We start from the raw sequence: 23,990 nt of genomic DNA on the forward strand, positions 1-23,990 counted from the left end.
GGGGGGAAAAACAACATTTTTCTCTGAAAGTTGGGACCTACTATTTGTTACAAGTACACCACTATTACTGAAATTGAAGAAGCTTACAAAATAATATGTTTCTGTATTGTTTCCAGGCTGCTTATTTTCTATTTCATGTCTAGTCAATTTTACTGTTCCCTATTTACTCTGACAAGGATGAAACTAACTGAGAAGACCCTTATAAAAATCAGCTTTGGAGCAGAAAAACCTTTATAAAAATAACAATAAAACATTTTAAAAATGAAAGGACAATTTAAGACTGTAAAACAATTTCCATTTTAACCTCCTAATAATTGCCTAAACATTTACCTTTGGGGATGAAATTTTCCCATCTTTACTTTTTGCTCAAAGGGGAATTCTTTCATTTGAGCAAAACACCTTAAAATCTTGGAGTACACAAAGTGAAAATACATTTGTTCTTTATTAAAGCATTCTAGCCTTCCCTCCCTACCTCTTTTTATTTTATTTATTTATTTAAAGAGGCTGAATTTGGAAACATGGCATCTTGACATAATACTTAGCTCAGGTAGTACAACACTGAAGTAGGTTAGCAGTAAGTGTAGCTATATTACTCATACAGAAAGAGTGTAAAAAAGTATGGAGATTGGAGTTCAAAAATGGTCTGATCCTTGCACCATCTTCCTTGGACAAAAAGGCTCTGCTTTCTTGACAAACTGCATCAGATCCTAAGTGAAAGTGCTCATTCCCCAGCAGGGCAAAATGTTGGGAATGCTCCAACATCAAATGAATTGTTCTATGCATTTCCTAAAAAAAGAGTCTTCAGACAAGCTATTCTGTAAAAGTTTGGAGAAAATCAACATTACACGGATTGGGAAGTTCTAATAGCTGAATCTGTAGGTTTACAGCAATGTCTCTTCCAAAGAGATGCTAAGCATGAAATTTGTGGATCTTTAAAATGCTCATTTCCATGAGCCAATAGCAATTCAATGCTAGAAGACTCAGATGTTTCTTCACGGACTTTTAGTTACTGTATTTCAAGCAAAGGATGAATTACTCCCACAACTTCTTGGATAAAATGAAAAGTCAATAATGCTGATGAATCTCTGAGGGGACTAATTAGAATATTTCACAACTGATTTACTGTAGCTCCTTCCTTCCTTCTTTTCTGGAAATTAGGACACAGGAAACAGCACTATCTGGGAGAGAGGGAGTAGGTCTGGGAAATGAATTGCCCAAGAGTCAGAAATGACAAACACCATCTTAGAAAACAGTCTGAAACCATTTAAGTTGACCTAACTTACATCGGCATACAGCCACCTCAGTCATTACATGTTACTTGTGCATGTTTCCACTTTGCTCCTTGTGTCAGTGGTGCACGTCCTCACCAGAAGTGCTTGTATCGATTGTACTGTCAGCATGGGGCATTGTGGGATGGCTCCTGAAAGGCAATTACAGTTGACCTAACTATCTCTACGCCACTCGTGGAGGTTATGAAGTCAGCATAGCGAGGCAGTTACTTCGGGGGGAGTGAACTTGCATAGTTAGGTCAACGTAAGTTGCCTTATTTCTACCTGACTCTGTAGTGTAGACCAGACCTGACAATATATTTTCAGTCTCAAGTTTGAAACTAAGGTGCTTGTTAGGGTGGGCACCTCTCTAAGCAGCAGTTTCTAAATCCCCTTGTTGGCTTGTGTTAGGAGCCCTGTGCAGTGGGGATTTCCCTTCCAGGCACCTCCTAAATTGTGCAGTTACTTCAACTATCCGAGACAGTGCAGGTCAGGCACTCACTAATACTTAGCAATTCTGCATATTTTCCCCAGTGTCAGAGCCCAAACAAACAGACTGATCTTGGGGTGACATAACGTTAGCTAAAGTTGGCTGGGTGCCCCCTTTCAGCCACCCCCTGGACTGCCGTGAGGGGAATCCAAGCCTCTGAGTCCCTAGGTGTTTTCAGCTTACAAAGCCTGAACAGAGCCCAGCCACTGCCCCAATCCCAGGGTCCCTAGGCACATTCCTATAATGCATAAATCACAACCCCTTAACTCCCTCCTGAGAGTTGGAACCGGCAGTCCAGCCACGTAGACCCTCTGGGCAAAATCCAGACTCCTCCAACTCCCCTGTACTTAAATACTCCAGTTCCCAGAACTCCACCCCAAAAGTTTGAAGCTTCTAGTTCATAGTTTACTTTCCTTTGGAGGCATGCAGTGATTATGAAGCACATGACTCACACTCAGAATCTTTGCTCAAGTCTAACACATTTGCTCCTTTACTTAATCAAATAATGCACAAGAGAATATAGATCACACTGAAAAATAAACCCTATACATCTCTCTGCTCATTTTCTTCCCCACACCATTCTTTGGGGGTGGGGGAGGGAGTCAGTGTCCCTTGGACTTTCCAGAGTACTTCTGCTTCACTGCATGGATTGAGGGCTACAATGTGGAGTCTTTTTCTCCCTAGGTCAGCCTGCTTCCTTTGCCCCTGACTATTCTGACTTCTTCTCTTGGGAGTCCTGAGGCCAACTGAGCACAGGAAAGCAAACAGCCCCTTCATGCCCACATCTAATGCAGGCCCCTACATGCAGGGTTGCTTCTCTCTACTTTTCAGCTAGAAAGAAAATGGCCAATAACCCCAGAAAGACCACGTCCTCCGGCTTTCTGACTCTCTCTCTTTGCCAGGTGACACTCTTGCCAGCTTCCTCATACATGCACAAATGGTGACTTTGTTGCCAAGCCGACCTCTCCCGACAAAACAGTTCTCCTGGCTGGGAGCCAGACTATTGTCTACAGCAATTACCTTTCAACAGTCAGAGCATTTGAAGTCAAATGAAGGAGAAGAACCTGATTAGAGGTAGAGCCCATTTAAAAAGGTGCAAACTTAGTGTCTCCCTGAAAAACTAGAGAAGTAAGACAAGGCAAGTGTAAATAACTGAGGAAGGCAAATTGTGCACAGACTAGTTTTCTTACTGAAGTGCTCCTCAGTGACTCTTGATTGAGAGTGGGAACATGGTTTTCATTTTCGTTTTCTTTCTAAGTAGCTTGGATGGGAAGTGGAATGGATGAAAGAAACCTAAAACACTGAATGAACTAAAACACCTAATGAATCTACACTAAAAAATATGTTTTACAAACACTAAGCCTTATAAATATTATGGGCTAGTTTGCTGATTTTACTAATGTTTCTTAATTGTTTTTTGTTTTAGACACAATTTTTTCCCTATTGTACGGTTGCCAACTTTCTAATTTCTGAAAACCAGACCTTCCCCCCCGCTCCACCTCTTCCCCCAGGCCCTGCCCCCAGCTTGCTCCTCTACCCCCTCCCACCATCTCTCACTGCACTCTCCCCACCCCCACTCCCAGCTGGGCTCCCTCTGCTCAGGGGGCTGGGACAGGACCTGCAGCCTGATGTGGAGCCTGCTGACTAACTGCCCATGAGATGAAGGTAGGAGGTGGCCCCAGCTGAGCAGGGGCTGGCGCAGGTTGATGACTCGGCATCTCCCTCCCCCATCTGTAACCAGACTTTTGATGTCTGATCAGTACATCTGACCGGACATTGTACAGGTCCCCTTTCAACCAGACTTTCTGGTCAAAAACTGGGCACCTGACAACCCTACTATCATCTCCCCTTCCCTTCCAAAATTGACAAATGTATAGTTGCAAGTTGTCCTGACACCAAACCATGACACTGATTCCATTTACATTTTAAATTTCCAATTTGTCCTGGGTCCCTTACTTGCATGCTGTAATATAAAATTTCCCAAGCAAAAATGAAATTGCTTTTACAATGTGTATTTCAGTAGTTCTCATCATGTGCTAGGCGCGCCATGAGCATACACATACCTCTCTCCTGCCAAGATGAGTTTACAGTTTGAGAAATAAAATCAGTCCTTATTAAAATGTACTGATCAGCTTTCATAACTAAGATTATTTTCACAGAGGATAATACTAAATAGCATAAAGTATTATGGAAAGAAGACTATATTAGGAACACACAACAGTTGCATATGGTAGGACTCCCTAGACAATGCTGCCCCATCCCTTCTGTCTGGATTAGAAAGCTGAGTTCACAAGGCATTAGCATTTGAGGCACCACGTTTAGTAAACTGATTTGAGGAAGTCTAAACTTCTCTAAATTACCAGAAGCACAATAGTCACTGAGGCAGACTACCATTTTGCCATTAATTGGCAATCATGGCAAAACCTCAAGCAGACAGGTACAGAAAGAGATGGCTTCTTTTGAGAACAGGCTACAGTTTTAGTGTTCAAAGAATAATAAATTAATAATAATAATAAAATCAGGCTAAATTTAAGGAGCTTATCAACTCCAGTTAAATACAGTGCAAGTTCCTAAGGTAACACCTCACACAGAAAGTTCCAGCAAAATAGTTCTCTCTGGCTCGCAGCATTTTTATGGCAGAAGGAGAGGACTAGCTTGTCTACTGACATGATTTGGGGGATTCTTTTCGTACCGTTATACATTTTGGTTTTTAAAAGCAACAGATAATAAAGTCAAAAGGTAGTAAAGTGTTACCTTCTGGAGGAGTTGCAACACTGCTTCCAAGTCCTAATATTGCAATGCTGTGGTTCCTTGGTGCCAACATCATAGCAGACTCTTCTCCCCTCTCCCAGTGAGGCACTTTTACAGGCTCCAGGTGGACATTTTCCACCCCATCCTCCTGCAGGACACGGAACATGTATTTGATAGCCATCTCTAGATTTTTGGAGCCGCTGAGTCTAGGTCCAATGGTGTCAACAAAATTTGCCAGTCTTTCATAGGATCTGTTCTGGGCATTGCCATTAACAGCAAGGTTGATAATAGCCTTGGCAATATCGGAATACCCAGCTATTTCTCTTTTAATTTCTTCGAATGTGTGTTGGTGGCAGTCATCCCTGATTAAAGGTTTCCCGGTGCATTGTGGTAAGAGATAGATGAAAACTATTAAGAATAGGAATTTCATTTTCCTTCCTTTTCTTTTACGCAGATGCCCTGTTGGAGGGGGGGAAAACACAATTTTAAATCATTCAGCTATCAGAAATACTCTTGTTATTTATCAAGCAGGCTAAGATAAAAACAAATCTGATCAAAGCAAACTCAAGTGGCAGAGAACTAAACTCAACTTAGAGACAGAATTATTGAAGACAAATGCAAAAAGATACTTAAGCAACTGGACACAAACTTTATTGCTGTTTTAAAAGACATTTCACCCACTGGAATGCAACATTTCTTTAAATAATAGTGTTCTGCACTAAATAAAAACTCAATGCTGCTTCCATTTAAGTCAATGGGATGTTTATCACTGACTCCACTGGAAGCAGGATTGGTCCCCACTGCTAACCCAACACAGGACAAAGTGCATTACTATTGTCAGAACACAATACATCTGGACAAAAAGTCTTCTGAATCTCTTGTGAATAAAATTGTTTCAGACCTACCAGCTCTATAAATCAATAATATGCACTTTATATAGTACTTTTAATATCAAGATTTCAAAGCAATTTACAAATGTTAAATAAATCCCAAAGCCACCATGAGATAAAAATTAATTTCCCCATTGCAGAGATGTGAGGTTAAACTGAGAAGTAGGTTTCCTAGCCAGTCACTTGGGGCCGGAATTTCTGATGTCAATGGGAGCAGGGGGTGCTCAGCACCTCTGAAAATCAGGCCCTATGTGACTAGTTCAAGGCTTCTCAGCCCACAAAACCCAAACTTCTACCCTTGAATAATATTTGACAATTCAGTAATCTGGAATGCATACCAGCCAGGTATCTGGTATGCACTATGCAGTACCCACATTCCTGTAATCTCTTATTGTAGTCTGAAGAATGATTATAAAATTATCAAAAGATTACTTCTCTTCTGATTAGGATGTTGAATATTGGCATTCTCTAGGCTGCCTGTCATAAATATAAAGGGAAGGGTAAACACCTTTAAAATCCCTCCTGGCCAGAGGAAAAACCCTTTCACCTGTAAAGGGTTAAGAAGCTAGGATAACCTCGCTGGCACCTGACCAAAATGACCAACGAGAAGACAAGATACTTTCAAAAGCTGGGGGGAGGGAGAAACAAAGCAGCTCTCTTTGTCTGTGTGATGCTTTTGCCGGGGACAGAACAGGAATGGAGTCTTAGAACTTAGTAAGTAATCTAGCTAGATATGCATTAGATTCTGATTCCTTTAAATGGCTGAGAAAATAAGCTGTGCTGAATGGAATGTACATTCCTGTTTTTGTGTCTTTTTGTAACTTAAGGTTTTGCCTAGAGGGATTCTCTATCTTTTGAATCTAATTACCCTGTAAGGTATTTACCATCCTGATTTGACAGAGGTGATTCTTTTACTTTTTCTTCTATTAAAATTCTTCTTAAGAATCTGATTGCTTTTTCATTGTTCTTAAGATCCAAGGGTTTGAGTCTGTGTTCACCTATGCAAATTGGTGAGGATTTTTATCAAGCCTTCCCTAGGAAGGGGGGGTAAGGGTTGGGAGGATTTTGGGGGGAAAGATGTTTCCAAACGGACTCTTTCCCAGTAATATACCAGTTAGACGTTTGGTGGTGGCAGCGATAAAGTCCAAGGGCAAAAGGTAAAATAGTTTGTACCCTGGGGAAGTTCTAACCTAAGCTGGTAAAAATAAGCTTAGGAGGTTTTCATGAAGGTCCCCATATCTGTACCCTAGAGTTCAGAGTGGGGAAGGAACTTTGACACTGCCAGTCAAATAACACTTAGAACATGGCTTCAGAGGGTGACCAGATATTTCACAATATAGCATCTCTATGTCTGAGTCCAGATATTTGCACAAATGTGATATTTGTTTTAGGTACCTATTTTTATCTTTGTTAAACCATATGCCATTAGCCACACTATCAGAGGCTCATTCACCTGCACATCTACCAATGTGATATATGCCATCACATGCCAGCAATGCCCCTCTGCCAGGTACATTGGCCAAACCAGACAGTCTCTACGTAAAAGAATAAATGGACAAATGTTGTACCAATAAAATAAAAACCAGCAGGATCTTATTAAAGGGAAAAAGGCAAAATACCACATTTACTGTGAATACAGAAAGAATCATAGTAAGCAGTTAGTTATAGTTATAACATTCCATTCAATCTCAAATTTATTCTCACATTCATTCATACAAACATATACACACACACACACACACACAGGTTCTGCAAGGTTGTTATCATAGTTACCAGCCTTAGAGTTGCTCATGCCAAGCCACTGGCCAGGTGGCCTGGACATGAGGAGGGAGCAGGGCCTTGTCAGATGCTCATCTGATGCTCCTGGAAGTTGGTTTGCAGAATCAGACCCCCCAAAGTTCTCACTTTTTAGAGTCTATTTTTATAGGAATTTCTTCCTATGCCAGTCTATGGGAATTGCTTCATCATGCTGTTGCTGAATCAATCAGCAGATAGCACATTCCTGACGGCTCCAAGATGTTATCTTGTTCTTTGGTTCTCCCATTCTTGAGGCTGTTGGGTGGATTCCAGTCTGCCCTCCGGGGGGTCCTCTGGTTATTTCCACTTGACGCCTTCTTCAGCCGATGGACACTGGATTCTTAGGCTGGCACCTCCCTGATCATTCAATTATCCACACCAAGCATCCATCCACATACATCCTCTATCTCTATTTTAATCACAATTGTTAATACAACAAAAGGGTGGGGAGTCTCTGGGTGTTGTTTCTGTTGTTAGAGTATTGCTTTGAGTCTCTCTCTCTGTGAATTGCTTTGAGAACAGACTCTGTCTTAGAATGTACTAACACAATTAGCAGCTTGCAAGTTTCACACATAGAGGGAGAGAAACAGTACCAAAAACCAAGAGACTTCTTAATTAGTAATACCCTGGAATTTAAACTATGGGGAATCAAACTCATTTGTGATTTTAATACAGAACTTCTTTAATATGATCCAACACACAAACCAGACGTCAGGAATTATAACATTCAAAAACCAGTCGGAGAACACTTCAATCTCTCTGGTCACTTGATTACAGACCTAAAAGTGGCAATTCTTCAACAAAAATACTTCAAAAACAGACTCCAACGAGAGACTGCTGAATTGGAATTAATTTGTAAACTGGACACCATTGCATGAGGCTTGAATAAAGACTGGGAGTGGATGTGTCATTATACAAAGTAAAACTATTTCCCCATGTTTATTCCCCTCCACTGTTCCTCACACGTTCTCATCAACTGCTGGAAATGGCCCACCTTGATAATCACTACAAAAGGTTTTTTTTTCTCTCCTGCTGGTAATAGCTCACCTTGCCTGATCACTCTCATTACAGTGTGTATGGTAACACCCATTGTTTCATGTTCTCTGTATATATAACATCTCCCCGCTGCATTTTCCACTGCATGCATCTGATGAAGTGAGCTGTAGCTCACGAAAGCTTATGCTCAAATAAATTTGTTAGTCTCTAAGGTGCCACAAGTACTCCTTTTCTTTCAACTATCTTCATTATTCCTACTTTAGATGTTCTCAACTGATTTTATCTCCATCAAGTTGTCAACCTCTTTAAAAAAGATTCATAGATTCATAGATACTAAGGTCAGAAGGGACCATTATGATCATCTAGTCCGACCTCCTGCACAACGCAGGCCACAGAATCTCACCCACCCACTCCTGCGAAAAACCTCTCACCTATGTCTGAGCTACTGAAGTCCTCAAATCGTGGTTTAAAGACTTCAAGGAGCAGAGAATCCTCCAGCAAATGACCCGTGTCCCATGCTACAGAGGAAGGCGAAAAACCTCCAGGGCCTCTTCCAATCTGCCCTGGAGGAAAATTCCTTCCCGACCCCAAATATGGCGATCAGCTAAACCCTGAGCATATGGGCAAGATTCACCAGCCAGATACTACAGAAAATTCTTTCCTGGGTAACTCAGATCCTACCCCATCTAACATCCCATTACAGGCCATTAGGCCTATTTACCACGAATATTTAAAGATCAATTAATTACCAAAATCATGTTATCCCATCATACCATCTCCTCCATAAACTTATTGAGTTTAATCTTAAAGCCAGATAGATCTTTTGCCCCCACTGCTTCCCTTGGAAGGCTATTCCAAAACTTCACTCCTCTGATGGTTAGAAACCTTCATCTAATTTCAAGTCTAAACTTCCCAATGACCAGTTTATATCCATTTGTTCTAAAATACAAGTAAGCTGACTCAGGAACTTCTGTAAGCATTTGAAAGGCTTGCAAGTTTCTTAGTTCTGTGGTTTTTGTTATAAAAGCATTGGAAGATAGAATATGTAAAACTCTTTATTCTTATACACAAGAAGCTAGAATTGTTACACTTTCCTTTGAATTTAAATTGAGCTTCTATCTGAATGCTAAATATTATGCTCTTAGATGTTAAACACTTTTAAAAAGTTTAATAATAAAAATTAAAACCCTTTAGATGGTCCTAAATCTACAGATGTTCAGAGACCTTTTTAAAAATAAGAATATGATGCCAATTAGTCCCTGAAGGGTTTGATATACTCCTTTCAAACATTTATGCACTCTTTATAACCAGTAGTAAGAAATTATATTGTTCACAGAGAAAAAAACATGTTTTTTAGAAAAACCTTAATTGTAAATGCAAAATGTAGTTTACTCTACAAAGGATGTTATTCTTGGTAATAATTGTTCTGTGCAGGGGTGAGGGACTAATTGAGTGAATGTTTGTAAAGTGCTTTGAAAATGAGAAAAAGGGCTCTATTGCCAAAGCATTATTTTAAGCTGTCCACATTATATTTTCAGGTATTCTTCACCTCTACAATTTAACAAATATTTCTGGACATGTGTACTATTAATTTTATCATCACTGACTTGAGAAATTTTTATGGACACATAGATACCTACGTGGATGTTACCAGTAAAAACAGCAGAATACTCAAATATACTGCTGTACAGGTTTTCAAAGCACTATAAAAACATTACTTTATTAATTCTCAATAGCCCTGTGCAGTAGGTAAATTTTCAGCAAGGCTCTATGACTTAATAGATTATAAATCCAGAAGGGATTGCTGTGATCATGTAGTCTGACCTCCAACACAGGCCATAGGACAACCCTGAATATATTCCTGTTGCTCAAAGTCATACAGCAATTCAGTGGTAGAAGTGATGGCTGTCAGACATACACCAAGCTAATACTCAGTTTTTAAAACCCTTAACAGCAAATGCCCAAACTATAATTAAGAACTCCTCAACCCTTTTTCTGAGCAAACATTTCTTGCAGTTGACCCTATGGTGATGTACTCACTTCTCCTCGACATCCATCTTGGTCCATTTCTCAGCACTTTTTTTTTTAAATCCATCTTAGAACTTTATCATTCCAAAGGTGCTTTTTAATCTGACTACTGCTGACCCCATATCTATTCTTTTTTCTACTCCTCATGCCCTGAACCCTTTCTTCTCCTTCATTAGTTTCACCATCTTTAAATGTATATTTATATTTCCACACAAAAATCTTTGTTTAGGTGAAGGTTGCAGGCACACTCTGGCTTGACTATAAGCTATTACCAGCAGGACAGTGGGGTGGGAGGAGGTATTGTTTCATATTCTCTGTGTATATATAAAGTCTGCTGCAGTTTCCACGGTATGCATCTGATGAAGTGAGCTGTAGCTCACGAAAGCTCATGCTCAAATAAATTGGTTAGTCTCTAAGGTGCCACAAGTACTCCTTTTCTTTTTGCGAATACAGACTAACACGGCTGTTACTCTGAAAACTGGCTTGACTGCATATTACCTTTCAAGAACCACAGAGTTAAGAACAACAGCAAGCCCTCTAAATATTAGATACCCAATACATTCAGGTGTTAAACTTACAAGAAACCTAGACCCCTTTAAAATTTGGAAATGCACAGCAGCCAAGGTATCCAAACTATAAAGATACTTTGATGTTTCTCAGGATCTTACTGCAGAATCATAGCCATCCAGAGCAGTCTCAGTGACCATAAAAACTACAATACCTTACTCTTATCATATAGCAACTATGAGGGGATATTCTCCTTCCCCATGTAGACCCTCTCTTTTCCACTCCCTCCAGGATGAGCACATTGGCATTCATATATCCACCACAGAGACAAAGGAAAGGGTTTAGGGCTCAAGGGGTCATCTTTCTCCCATATCGGGTCCTCTGTGGTAAGGAGACCACTAGATTGGGAGGGTCTGGCTTGGTAGCATGTTAGAAGGAAGTGGAGCAATAATTTCAGTAGTAAGTCAGTAAGCATTTAGGACACGTCTATCTTGCCTATTTGCTACTTAAAGAAAACATGTGTATACCTAAACAGATGGAAAAGTAGCATAGCCTGTGGACCTTGGAATCAAAGGGAATAAAAGAGGTCAGCTCACATCATTTTTGGGAGACTCAATTACTAGACTTTTAAAATTGAGACCCAGAAGAGGATCCATAATCTCTTCTGGGATGCTGACAGTGCAAAGGCCTTAGAGGCACAGAATGAAAGAGCAGAGGAGTTTGAGGATTACCTCAGGGCATTCAGAGAGGGAACTATAAAGGCAGAGGTACAGATTTAGTTATTATTATATGGTTACACTACAGCCAGAATACAGTATGTATTACAATACAGCCAGAAGCAGTATGTTTTTCCCATGTTCCTTCTCCTTGGACTGATCAACTACATGGTCCTAGCCACCCTCTGGTAGAGACATTAGTAATTTTCGCAGGACTGCTCTGTTCACTTTCCTCTGATTTTGCCAAGCTTATCATCCCCACAAACAAGTAAATGAGCTAATCTGATTTTCGCCATAAGCGGAAGTTCTGCAATGTGGAATAAGACACGGATTTAGTAGAGTTAGCATCAAGATTGGAGAGGTTTTGGGCAGGGAGGTTTAGTGTTTGCAAATCCCCTGAACAAAGCTGATGTAGTTAGGAGTTTTTATATGGGAAACACAGGTTTAAAAAAGTAATGTTTGCAAATGCATCTAGACACAAATTTTCAACTTACTGTATTTTTTTAGTTGGAAAACTGAACCCCTTAACTCAAAAATGCAGTCTTCACTAGGAGATTGCTGCTACAGTAACTCCCTGCTTAACGTTGTAGTTATGTTCCTGAAAAATGCTACTTTAAGTGAAATCATGTTAAGTGAATCCAATTTCCCCATAAGAATTAATGTAAATAGGCAGGGGTTAGGTTCCAGGGAAATTTTTTTCGCAAGACAAAAGACTATTTATACATACATACACATATACATACACACACACACACACACACATATATGCACAGTATAAGTTTTAAGCAAACAATTTAGTACTGTACACAGCAATGATGATTGTGAAGCTTGGTTGAAGTGGTGAAGTCAAAGGGTGGAAGAGGGCGGGATATTTCCCGGGGAATGCCTTACTGCTAAATGATGACCTAGCACTCGGCTAAGCCCTCAGGTTAACCCATTGTTGTTAATGGAGCCTCACATTCTACAGGGCAGCACGAATGGAGGGAGGGGAGACAGCATGGCAGACAGAGACAGAGACACACATGGGGTATGAGAGAGAGACACGCATAGCCTTTTTACCTTTTTACGTAGATCAGCAAGTTGAGACAGCAGCTGCTGCCAACAAGCTCCCTCCATCCTGATCCCTGTCGTGTCCCCCCATCTGTGTAGATGGGGGGCAGAAGCAGGGGGAAAGGGGGACACCCTGACATTAGCACCCCTCTTCCCCCCACCCCTGCACAGCAAGCAGGAGGCTCTGGGAAGCAGCTCCAAGGCAGAGGGCAGGAGCAGCACATGGCAGTGGGGGACGGGACAGCTGAACTGCGGGCAATTGTTAGCCTGCTGGGCGGCTGCCGCACAGGGAACTCAGGGGAGCAGGGAGCAGATGAGGGAGGCGGGGGCCGCTGCTGGTCCGCGCTGGTTCCAAGCCCCCATCACTAGCTCCAACGGGCTGCTCTTTCTGCAAGCAGTGGACAAACAAGGCCATAAGGGAGCGTTGCACAACTAATTGATCAGCAACGTAACAACCGGGACGACGTTAAGTGAGGAGTTACTGTACTGGTCCCACCCCAAGGGGAGCTCCATGCAGAATTGTATCTAGGTCCCAGAATTCCTCTTGAAGCTTCCCAATGCACAACGGGAGCACATGTGCGGCTAAAGGCTTTTGCAAATGCAGCATACTCCCCATCATATGACCCAGCAATTCCATTGACCATGCGTGGCAGAGGTCTAGCTCACGGCTCTGCTTCCTCCCTTTGGGAGGAGCATAAGAATAATGATTGAAACTTGTTCAAGGGTGCAAGGATCACAGCGAGGCTTATAATGCTCTCCTGGAGCAGCCCAGCAGGATGTAGTCAGTCGTTAGTACATTGTAGGAATCACTCATTACTTGACAAAGTAACATCATACTCTGTTATACTACAATACACCAAGCACTCTGCTCCTTATGCAGAAGGAGAAGAGAGCATCTGTTGTCTCAGTCCACGGAAAATGAAATTCAGCATTTCAGTGAATCGGCTGGGAAAATAACGTGCTGATCCTTACATAATCCACTAGTCAGATATTAATCAGATTTAGCAAACGAAAACAACTGTACCAAAGAGATTAACAGTCATAGGACTTAATGATTACTCAGCATATTTAATCAATCATTTGAAAACAAAAATCAGCACTTTGTTAGAACGTAGGCTACAAAATGAGACACTAAAAAGCAAAGCAAGTGTTCAGCAAGTACATGCTTCCAACAGGGAGTTCGAATAGGGTGTTAGAACCAACTTGCAGACTCTTCACTACAGAAAAACAAAGGTAAGATGAGAAACTAGGGAGATTTAAAAAAATAGAAACATGAAGACTTGTCCATAAGGTGCATTGATGTGCACCACTTGGGGTGTAAATTCTAGTGTGCACCAGCACATTGTGCACCAACTGTACCTGTGGACCCTGCTGGTACGTATTAAAAGTTCCCTAGTGCAAAGCCATTTCTTTGCCAATTACAAATTTCATCCCCGCTTTCATCCAGACTTCCCTGTGGACTCTCCAGCTCCTGCAGCATATAGCTGGGTTAAACACCTACTGCAGGACACACCCGGCTTTGCGGTGGGGGACAAGGTCTACCCGAAATGTAAAATCCAAGCGCCCGTCAGCAAAATTGGATCACTAGTATAATGGTCCCTTCCCAATAATTAAATAAATCAACCCACTACCTTTAAGTTATAGCTTCCAGAATCTGAAAATCCACCCCACCTTCCATGGCCCTCTCCTGACACCACACACAGAAAACCCATTTCCGGACTGCTTCAACCCGCTGCCTGCACTGGTAACTGTCCAGGCCAGGAAAAGTATATAGTCAAGCAGATTCTATACTCCCATGGGTGCAGGGCAAGCTATTCTACTTGACAGACTGGCAAGGCTAGAGTCCAGATGAACAATCTTGGGAACCTGAGAACATTCATGCCCCAGACCTAGGGTTACCAGGTGTCCGGTTTTTGACTGGAACTCCTGGTCAGAAAGGGACCCTGGCGGCTCCAGTCAGCACTGCTGACTGGGCCCTTAATAGTGCGGTCGGCAGCACAGCGGGGCTACGCATAGGGGCATAGGAGCCGGAGGGGGGACATGCCGCTGTTTCCAGGAGCCACACGGAGCCATGGCAAGCAGGGAGCCTGCCTTAGCCCCAAGTGCCGGCTCCACAGCTCCCATTGACCAGGAACCATGGCCAATGGGAGCTGTGGGGGCGGCGCCTGCGGACGGGACAGCACATAGAGCCGCCTGGCTACACCTCCACATAGAAGCCAGAGGGGGGGACATGCTGCTGCTTCTGGGAGTTATTTGAGGTAATCACCACCCAGAGCCTGCACCCCTGACCTCCTCCCGCACCCCGACCCCCTGCTCCAACCCTAATCCCCCTCCTGCCCTCAGAACTCCCCGATCCCAGCCCGGAGCACCCTCCTGCACCCCAAAACCTTCATCCCTAGCCCCACCACTGAGCCCACACCCCCAACTAGAGCCCTCACCCCCCCTACACCCCAATCTCCTGCCCCAGCCTGGAGCCCTCTTCCCCCACTCTGAACCCCCCAGCCCGAAGCCCTCACCTGCACTCCAGATCCCTCATCCCCAGCCCCACCCCAGAGCCCGCTCCCCCAGCTGGAGCCCTCACCCCCCCTGAACCCCAATCCGCTGCCCCAGCCCACAGCCCCCTCCCACACCCTGAACCCCTCATTTTAGCCCCACCCCAGAGCCTGCACCCCATTCTGCACCTCAATCCCTGAGCCAGCATGGTGAAAATGAGCGAGTGAGGGTGAGGAAAGCAAGCGACAGAGGGAGAGGGGATGGAGTGAGCTGGGGGACAGGTCCTCAGAGAAGGAGTGGGGCAAGGGTGTTCAGTTTTGTGCGAGCAGAAAGTTGGCAACCCTACCCAGACATACGATGGGTTTTCCACCAGGCCCATCCTGACAGGCTGGATCCAAGGGCCCCTGGAAGGCACCCCATAAGGAGTGGGGTACTGTCACCCAGATGCAGCTCATTGCCCTCAGCTAATTCAGCAAATTAACCCGGCTCCTGATTGCCCGAAGACTCCATCAGGCACCTTCTTAAACTCTGCAGCAGCCCTGTGTCCCTGGCTGCCCAATAGCATTCCATGCCTGCAGCTGTGTCTCTGGTCCTGCTTTTTGCTCCTGGCCCTTGCTCAAGAACTCTGCTCCAGCTGATACTCTGGCTCTGACCCTCTGATCCTGATTCCTGGCTCTCAGCTCCAGCTAATCCCCTGTGCATGGTAATGCAGCTCCTGATTGGGCTCTGGTCACCTCTGCTCCAACCACGAGGCCAGCCTCCTGCTATGACCATTAGGCAAGACCACCCACAGCCTGGTGCATAACACAGAGAGAAAACTTAAAAGAATAAGTGTCTGAGAAACTCTTCTATTCTACTGTGGTAAGGTTTCCCAAAATCCCAGTTGAAAAAAAATACAGACAGAAAGAACACAGTTCACAAGGGTCATGGTTATGGGAAATGAGGAAAGGAAACAATAGGTTTAGGATAATAACCACTTAATTGCTAAAGGTCTTCTAAATCTGTGAAGTATTGTTTCCCCAACTATGTAGAGTGTGATTGTCCTCCAAGGAATGCAGGAAATCACATATCTTGAAATACATGAGTTGGTTAGGATAACATCAGATTACACTAAATAGCCCCAGGCTTAGGAGAAATGTTCAGCGCAGTTTTGCCTTTCCACTTCAGTATACATTATACAATGGTACTTTAAATACAGGTATAAAAAGGTTACATTCTTCAACTGGGTAGCAAGCAACTGTACCTGTAACACTTCTTCTAGGCAGTCTCCAAACTCAGATCCCAAATCCTTTTTAAACACTTCATTTCCTATAATGTCCACAGTAGTCATTTTCATTGCCTACAAAGAATACTTAAAAAAACAGAGATGTCTCATACATTTAATGACACGTAAGAGAAAGTCTGTTGTGACAGCTGTGGAGTAAGATGGTTTGAAAGTTAGTTAGATTTGCAATATTAGAAGGAGATTTCCCCTTTAAAAAGTCACAGGGTTCTTCCATCACATGGAAAGAGAAAGCAGCATAAAAGCTTAAGCCCTGGTCTACACTAGGACTTTAGGTCGAATTTAGCAGCGTTAAATCGATGTAAACCTGCACCCGTCCACACAATGAAGCCCTTTATTTCGACTTAAAGGGCTCTTAAAATCGATTTCCTTACTCCACCCCTGACAAGTGGATTAGCGCTTAAATCGACGTTGCCGGCTCGAATTTGGGGTACTGTGGACACAATTCGATGGTATTGGCCTCCGGGAGCTATCCCGGAGTACTCCATTATGACCGCTCTGGACAGCACTCTCAACTCAGATGCACTGGCCAAGTAGACAGGAAAAGAACCGCGAACTTTTGAATCTCATTTCCTGTTTGGCCAGCGTGGCAAGCTGCAGGTGACCATGCAGAGCTCATCAGCACAGGTGACCATGATGGAGTCCCAGAATCGCAAAAGAGCTCCAGCATGGACCGAACGGGAGGTACGGGATCTGATCGCTGTTTGGGGAGAGGAATCCGTGCTATCAGAACTCCGTTCCAGTTTTCAAAATGCCAAAACCTTTGTGAAAATCTCCCAGGGCATGAAGGACAGAGGCCATAACAGGGACCCGAAGCAGTGCTGCGTGAAACTGAAGGAGCTGAGGCAAGCCTACCAGAAAACCAGAGAGGCGAACAGCCGCTCTGGGTCAGAGCCCCAAACATACCGCTTCTATGATGAGCTGCATGCCATTTTAGGGGGTTCAGCCACCACTACCCCAGCTGTGTTGTTTGACTCCTTCAATGGAGATGGAGGCAATACGGAAGCAGGTTTTGGGGACGAAGAAGATGATGATGAGGAGGAGGTTGTAGATAGCTCACAGCAAGCAAGCGGAGAAACCGGTTTTCCCGACAGCCAGGAACTGTTTCTCACCCTAGACCTGGAGCCAGTACCCCCCGAACCCACCCAAGGCTGCCTCCTGGACCCAGCAGGCGGAGAAGGGACCTCTGGTGAGTGTACCTTTTAAAATACTATACACGCTTTAAAAGCAAGCATGTGAAAGGATTACTTTGCCCTGGCATTTGCGGTTCTCCTAGATGTAGTCCTAAAGCCTTTGCAAAAGGTTTCTGGGGAGGGCAGCCTTATTGCGTCCTTCATGGTAGGACACTTTACCACTCCAGGCCAGTAACACGTACTCGGGAATCATTGTAGAACAAAGCATTGCAGTGTATGTTTGCTGGCATTCAAACAACATCCGTTCTTTATCTCTCTGTGTTATCCTCAGGAGAGTGAGATATAATTCATGGTCACCTGGTTGAAATAGAGTGCTTTTCTTCAGGGGACACTCAGAGGAGCCCATTCCTGCTGGGCTGTTTGCCTGTGGCTAAACAGAAATGTTCCCCGCTGTTAGCCACAGGGAGGGGGGAAGGTTGAGGGGGTAGTCACACGGTGGGAGGAGGCAAAATGCGACCTTGTAAAGAAAGCACATGTGCTATGTATGTAATGTTAACAGCAAGGTTTACCCTGAAAGAGTGTAGCCACTGATTTATAAAATGTGTCTTTTTAAATACCGCTGTCCCTTTTTTTTTCTCCACCAGCTGCATGTGTTTCAATGATCACAGGATCTTCTCCTTCCCAGAGGCTAGTGAAGCTTAGAAAGAAAAAAAAAATGCACTCGCGATGAAATGTTCTCCGAGCTCATGCTGTCCTCCCACACTGACAGAGCACAGACGAATGCGTGGAGGCAAATAATGTCAGAGTGCAGGAAAGCACAAAATGACCGGGAGGAGAGGTGGCGGGCTGAAGAGAGTAAGTGGCGGGCTGAAGAGAGTAAGTGGCGGGCTGAAGACAGGGCTGAAGCTCAAATGTGGCGGCAGCGTGATGAGAGGAGGCAGGATTCAATGCTGAGGCTGCTGCAGGACCAAACCAGTATGCTCCAGTGTATGGTTGAGCTGCAGCAAAGGCAGCTGGAGCACAGACTGCCACTGCAGCCCCTCTGTAACCAACCGCCCTCCTCCCCAAGTTCCATAGCCTCCACACCCAGACGCCCAAGAATGTGGGGGGGGGGCCTCCGGCCAACCAGCCACTCCACCACAGAGGATTGCCCAAAAAAAAGAAGGCTGTCATTCAATAAATTTTAAAGTTGTAAACTTTTAAAGTGCTGTGCTTAAAGTGCTGTGTGGCATTTTCCTTCCCTCCTCCACCACCCCTCCTGGGCTACCTTGGTAGTCATCCCCCTATTTGTGTGATGAATGAATAAAGAATGCATGAATGTGAAGCAACAATGACTTTATTGCCTCTGCAAGCGGTGATTGAAGGGAGGAGGGGCGGGTGGTTAGCTTACAGGGAAGTAGAGTGAACCAAGGGACGGGGGGTTTCATCAAGGAGAAACAAACAGAACTTTCACACCGTAGCCTGGCCAGTCATGAAACTGGTTTTCAAAGCTTCTCTGATGCGTACCGCGCCCTCCTGTGATCTTCTAACCGCCCTGGTGTCTGGCTGCGCGTAACCAGCAGCCAGGCGATTTACCTCAACCTCCCACCCTGCCATAAACGTCTCCCCCTTACTCTCACAGATATTGTGGAGCACAGAGCAAGCAGTAATAACAGTGGGAATATTGGTTTCGCTGAGGTCTAAGCGAGTCAGTAAACTGCGCCAGCGACCCTTTAAACGTCCAAATGCACATTCTACCACCATTCTGCACTTGCTCAGCCTATAGTTGAACAGCTCCTGACTACTGTCCAGGCTGCCTGTGTACGGCTTCATGAGCCATGGCATTAAGGGGTAGGCTGGGTCACCAAGGATACATATAGGCATTTCAACATCCCCAACAGTTATTTTCTGGTCTGGGAATAAAGTCCCTTCCTGCAGCTTTTGAAACAGACCAGAGTTCCTGAAGATGCGAGCATCATGCACCTTTCCCGGCCATCCCACGTTGATGTTGGTGAAACGTCCCTTGTGATCCACCAGAGCTTGCAGCACTATCGAAAAGTACCCCTTGCGGTTTATGTACTCGGCGGCTTGGTGCTCCGGTGCCAAGATAGGGATATGGGTTCCGTCTATAGCCCCACCACAGTTAGGGAATCCCATTGCAGCAAAGCCATCCACTATGACCTGCACATTTCCCAGGGTCACTACCCTTGGTATCAGCAGCTCAGTGATAGCGTTGGCTACTTGCATCACAGCAGCCCCCACAGTAGATTTGCCCACTCCAAATTGATTCCCAACTGACCGGTAGCTGTCTGGCGTTGCAAGCTTCCACAGGGCTATCGCCACTCGCTTCTCAACTGTGAGGGCTGCTCTCATCTTGGTATTCATGCGCCTCAGGGCAGGGGAAAGCAAGTCACAAAGTTCCATGAAAGTGCCCTTACACATGCGAAAGTTTCGCAGCCACTGGGAATCGTCCCAGACCTGCAACACTATGCGGTCCCACCAGTCTGTGCTTGTTTCCCGAGCCCAGAATCGGCGTTCCACAGCATGAACCTGCCCCATTAGCACCATGATGCATGCATTGGCAGGGCCCATGCTTTCAGAGAAATCTGTGTCCATGTCCTGATCACTCACGTGACCGCGCTGACGTCGCCTCCTCGCCCAGTATCGCTTTGCCAGGTTCTGGTGCTGCATATACTGCTGGATAATGCGTGTGGTGTTTAATGTGCTCCTAATTGCCAAAGTGAGCTGAGCGGCCTCCATGCTTGCCTTGGTATGGCGTCCGCACAGAAAAAAGGCGCGGAACGATTGTCTGCCGTTGCTCTGACGGAGGGAGGGGCGACTGACGACACGGCTTACAGGGTTGGCTTCAGGGAGCTAAAATCAACAAAGGGGGTGTCTTTACATCAAGGAGTATTTCAGGCAGGACTTCACGGAGGGTTCCAATAAGAAATGGTGCACCTAAGTTATCGTTCTTATTGGAACAAGGAGGTTAGCCTGGCCTCTGATTGATACATGGCTAGATTTACCTCGCTGCACCTTCTCTTTGAGTGACTGCAGTGTGACCTAGAGGAATGAGTCCCCTAGACGGGGAGGAGGCAAACGAGTACAAAACAAATCTGGTCTATTTCTTGTTTTGATCCACTCCATCTATCTTTTACATCTTTGGCTGGCAGCAGACGGTGCAGAAGGACTGCATGCCATCCACATCTCATGGCTGCTCGGCAGAAGATGGTACAGTACGACTGCTAGCCATCCTCATCTCTTGCCTGCCTGGCAGAAGATGGTACAGTACGACTGCTAGCAGTCCGTATCGCCTGCCCGCTCACCATAAGACGGTTCAATAGGACTGACTGCAGGACTAAAGAGAATGACCTGGTCAAGTCACTCCAAATTTAGTCCCTGCGCCCATGTCTGCCCAGGCGCTCCCAGCCGACGTGGCCAGGAGCACCTCGGACATGACGATGACGGCTACCAGTCATACTGTACCGTCTGCTGCCACAAGGCAAGGGGTTGCTGCTACTGTGTAGCAATGCCGTACCGCGTCTGCCAGCACCCAGGAGACATAGGGTGACGGTTACCTGAGGGGGCTCCATGCTTGCCGTGGTATGGCGTCTGCACAGGTAACTCAGGAAAAAAGGCGCGAAACGATTGTCTGCCCTTGCTTTCACGGAGGGAGGGAGGGAACGGGGGCCTGACGATATGTACCCAGAACCACCCGCGACAATGTTTTAGCCCCATCAGGCATTGGGATCTCAACCCAGAATTCCAATGGGCAGTGGAGACTGCGGGAACTGTGGGATAGCTACCCACAGTGCAACGCTCCGGAAGTCGACTCTAGCCTCGGTACTGTGGAAGCGCTCCGCCGAGTTAATGCACTTAATGCACTTAGAGCATTTTCTGTGGGGACACACACACTCGAATATATAAAACCGATTTCTAAAAAACCGACTTCTATAAATTCGACCTTATTCCGTAGTGTAGACATACCCTTAGAAACCTGAAATGTGAAGTAGTAAAACAGATATTTCTCCAGGATTGCTCTCCAGTGTTGCCAAGATTTGCAAATGAAACATCGTCCTAGATAATAATCAGTTAAGGCTCTTGGCTCTGGGAACCCACCCAGCCAAAGTTAAAATTATGACTTGAACTACAGAGTCCTTCTCATTAACTTTTTTGCATCTAGAACTTGGGGAGGGAAGGAAACTGGATACAACTCGGAAGTCTTACTATATGTGGACCTTGAAGCCTGACACAGCAGATATAGGGCCAGCTCTTGAGCTGGTGTGTACCAGCATAGCTCCATTGACTTCAACAGAACCATGCTGATTTAAAACAGCTCAGGATCTGGCCTGTAGGTTGTTGGGTTTTTTAAGTATTCTCTGTAGGCAATGAAAATGACTACTGTGGACATTATAGGAAATGAAGTGTTTAAAAAGGATTTGGGATCTGAGTTTGGAGACTGCCTAGAAGAAGTGTTACAGGTACTGTTGCTTGCTACCCAGTTGAAGAATGTAACCTTTTTATACCTGTATTTAAAGTACCATTGTATAATGTATACTGAAGTGGAAAGGCAAAACTGCGCTAAACTTTTCAACAGAAAGCCTCAGGCTCTCAGTATGATACTTTGATGTCATTTCACTCATGAGCTGCTACTAAAACAGTTGACAACAAGCCTGGAAAATCACACCATGAAATAACAGCAATGGTCAGTCTGCAATTTGTCCAAGAAACAGTGAAGGCCAAGACAAAAAAAAAAGAGAAAATGGACAACAGTTAATCAAAGAGCAATGCTTAAACCAAACAAAAGCTGAGATAAAATAGCAGAAATAACTGTCAGTGAAGTATCCAAGATTAAAAATCCTTGCCAAGGAAAAATGTCATTCTTTTGGATTAGAGGCACAAGACCAAGATGTGAGTCAAGTGGGAATCTCAAATAAGGAAGTAACTGAATGAAACACATTCAATGGGAGGAGGAGATTTGTAAAGCAATAACCCTAAAAGAGGCACAATGATGTGAATGTTACAATGGATATGACTAATAGTAGATACAAGCTAGTGGTATGAAAAGGCAACCATAAAATCAGTGGAGTTTTGGATAGCATACACAAATACATCACATTACAGAGTAGGGAGGAAACATTTTCTCTCTCTCCCATGTTGGCAAACACCCCTCAAACTGTGAATTCAGCTTTGGGCGAAATCTCTATACTAACAAGATATTTACAAACTTAAGGGAAGTCACAGAAATAAAATTACAGAGTGGATTTGAAGGAACTGATTTTTGAGAAAAGACAAAAGGATGCATGTATATTATAGGGTGAGATGACCGAGAGTGACCTCTTATATTTAGGGCATATCACACTTTCCATTATAAAAAAATTCTTGCAACTTTTTGTCTGAGAATCTCTAGTACCTTTATTGATTAGAGCAGGCCTGGGAATACATGCACACCTTTCATTTCTCCATGACATCCAGTTTGGGTTTGGTTGAGCTATAAACTGTTAAGAATTATCATTTACCTTCTCTTGTTTGAGTTTCTCAGGAAACTTTTGGCAGCAGGGAAAAATAATCAACATTCGAAAGAGCGGAGCCCACCTCACAACAAAACCAGCAGACAATGCACTGCAAACACGAAGCTGCTGGAGCAGAGGCAATGGGTAGGGACATGGGAAGGGTGTGAGGTGGCCAGATATGTGGGTAGACTTTGCAGCCTTTTCCACAGGAAGACAAAAGCCATCTTGTACAACTGACCAAATAATAGCATCTCACAAAGACCTTCTCCCTCATAACTCCCTCCTGTGGTTTTTACCTCAGGACAGGATGATCTGGACCATGGCCAAGGATGTGATCAATTGAGAGAAAAGAAGAGGCTAAAGGTTGGAGTTTTGGGGACTCAAAGACTAAGAGAATTTACACTTAAGAGGCAAAGGGACCAATACTAAGAGATCAAATTCTGAACTAGCTACACTGCTTCATCATTCAGCCACACTGAAAACAAGGTCAAACAAAATGTCTTGTATCCTGTATTTGCTAGTTAAGATGTACTCCTCCAGCTCTGATGCCAAATATTTTGATTTCAAGGATTCCACTCTAAGACTAGCAGAGCAAATCTGGCTGAATAAAGGGAAACCTACATGCCAAGATAAAGCTGAAAACAGGAACGGTAATCTATGGAGCAACTGATCAACAAATCTCACCTGGATAATGCAAGTCTCTGAGGTTGAGGGGTGAAAGTTCTGTTGGGATTTTACCAAGTTTCCTCAACAGCAGTCAATATGGGGCTGTGACTTTATCCGTCAGACTCCTGCACGGGCTGGTCTGCTAACCCTGTGGAATTATGGAAGCTGAATACAATCAGTTTGCCAAATCATGCAGCAGTTACAAAGACATTTCTTGGAGCTCCTCCAAGGAGCATTCCACCAGAGAGGCTGTTCAGCTTTGCTGAAGATAGGTACACTCAACATTGCAGCATACTTTTGACAGAAAATGCCAAGACTCTCTTTAATGCAATTTGCCAATAGTTATATTTCAGTGCTAAGGGAGAGTATTTTCTACTAAAGCTTTTTACCAAAAATAAGAATTGGACAAGTGAAGTACTGCAAAGGGAAAG

At 44.2% G+C, this 23,990-nt stretch overlaps 2 protein-coding genes across 8 annotated transcripts in view; one reads left to right on the plus strand and one right to left on the minus strand.

The window, feature by feature from the left end:
* CPQ (carboxypeptidase Q) overlaps positions 1-23,990 on the minus strand; it is a 293,319-nt gene that overhangs the window by 244,220 nt on the left and 25,109 nt on the right. For 5 of the 7 annotated variants that reach the window (XR_012666912.1, XM_048841284.2, XM_048841281.2 and 2 more), the window contains exon 2: positions 4,513-4,968. Coding sequence is in view for 6 of the 7 variants with exons in the window: in XM_048841284.2 (XP_048697241.1) it covers positions 4,513-4,939 (427 nt within the window). In the remaining variant the exon portion in view is untranslated. Of the gene's footprint in view, positions 1-4,512; positions 4,969-23,577; positions 23,708-23,990 lie in introns of all 7 variants that reach the window. The other 2 variants (XM_075125038.1, XM_075125039.1) reach the window with 1 other exon arrangement.
* Positions 16,776-18,605, plus strand: LOC125632691 (uncharacterized). Its single transcript, XM_075124723.1, has 2 exons — positions 16,776-17,457; positions 18,046-18,605. Exons 1-2 carry the CDS (start codon positions 16,875-16,877, stop codon positions 18,129-18,131), a joined length of 669 nt encoding a protein of 222 aa, XP_074980824.1. The 5' UTR covers positions 16,776-16,874; the 3' UTR covers positions 18,132-18,605.

The sequence above is a fragment of the Caretta caretta genome, chromosome 2, assembly GCF_965140235.1.
Source record: "Caretta caretta isolate rCarCar2 chromosome 2, rCarCar1.hap1, whole genome shotgun sequence".
NCBI classification, from domain to species: Eukaryota; Metazoa; Chordata; order Testudines; family Cheloniidae; genus Caretta; species Caretta caretta.

Coding starts and splice junctions, on each gene's coding strand:
- LOC125632691 (XM_075124723.1), top strand. CDS start 16,875: ATGCAGAGCTCATCAGCACAGGTGACCATGATGGAGTCCCAGAATCGC. Junction 17,458..18,045: donor AGGCGGAGAAGGGACCTCTG/GTGAGTGTACCT, acceptor TTTCTCCACCAG/CTGCATGTGTTTCAATGATC.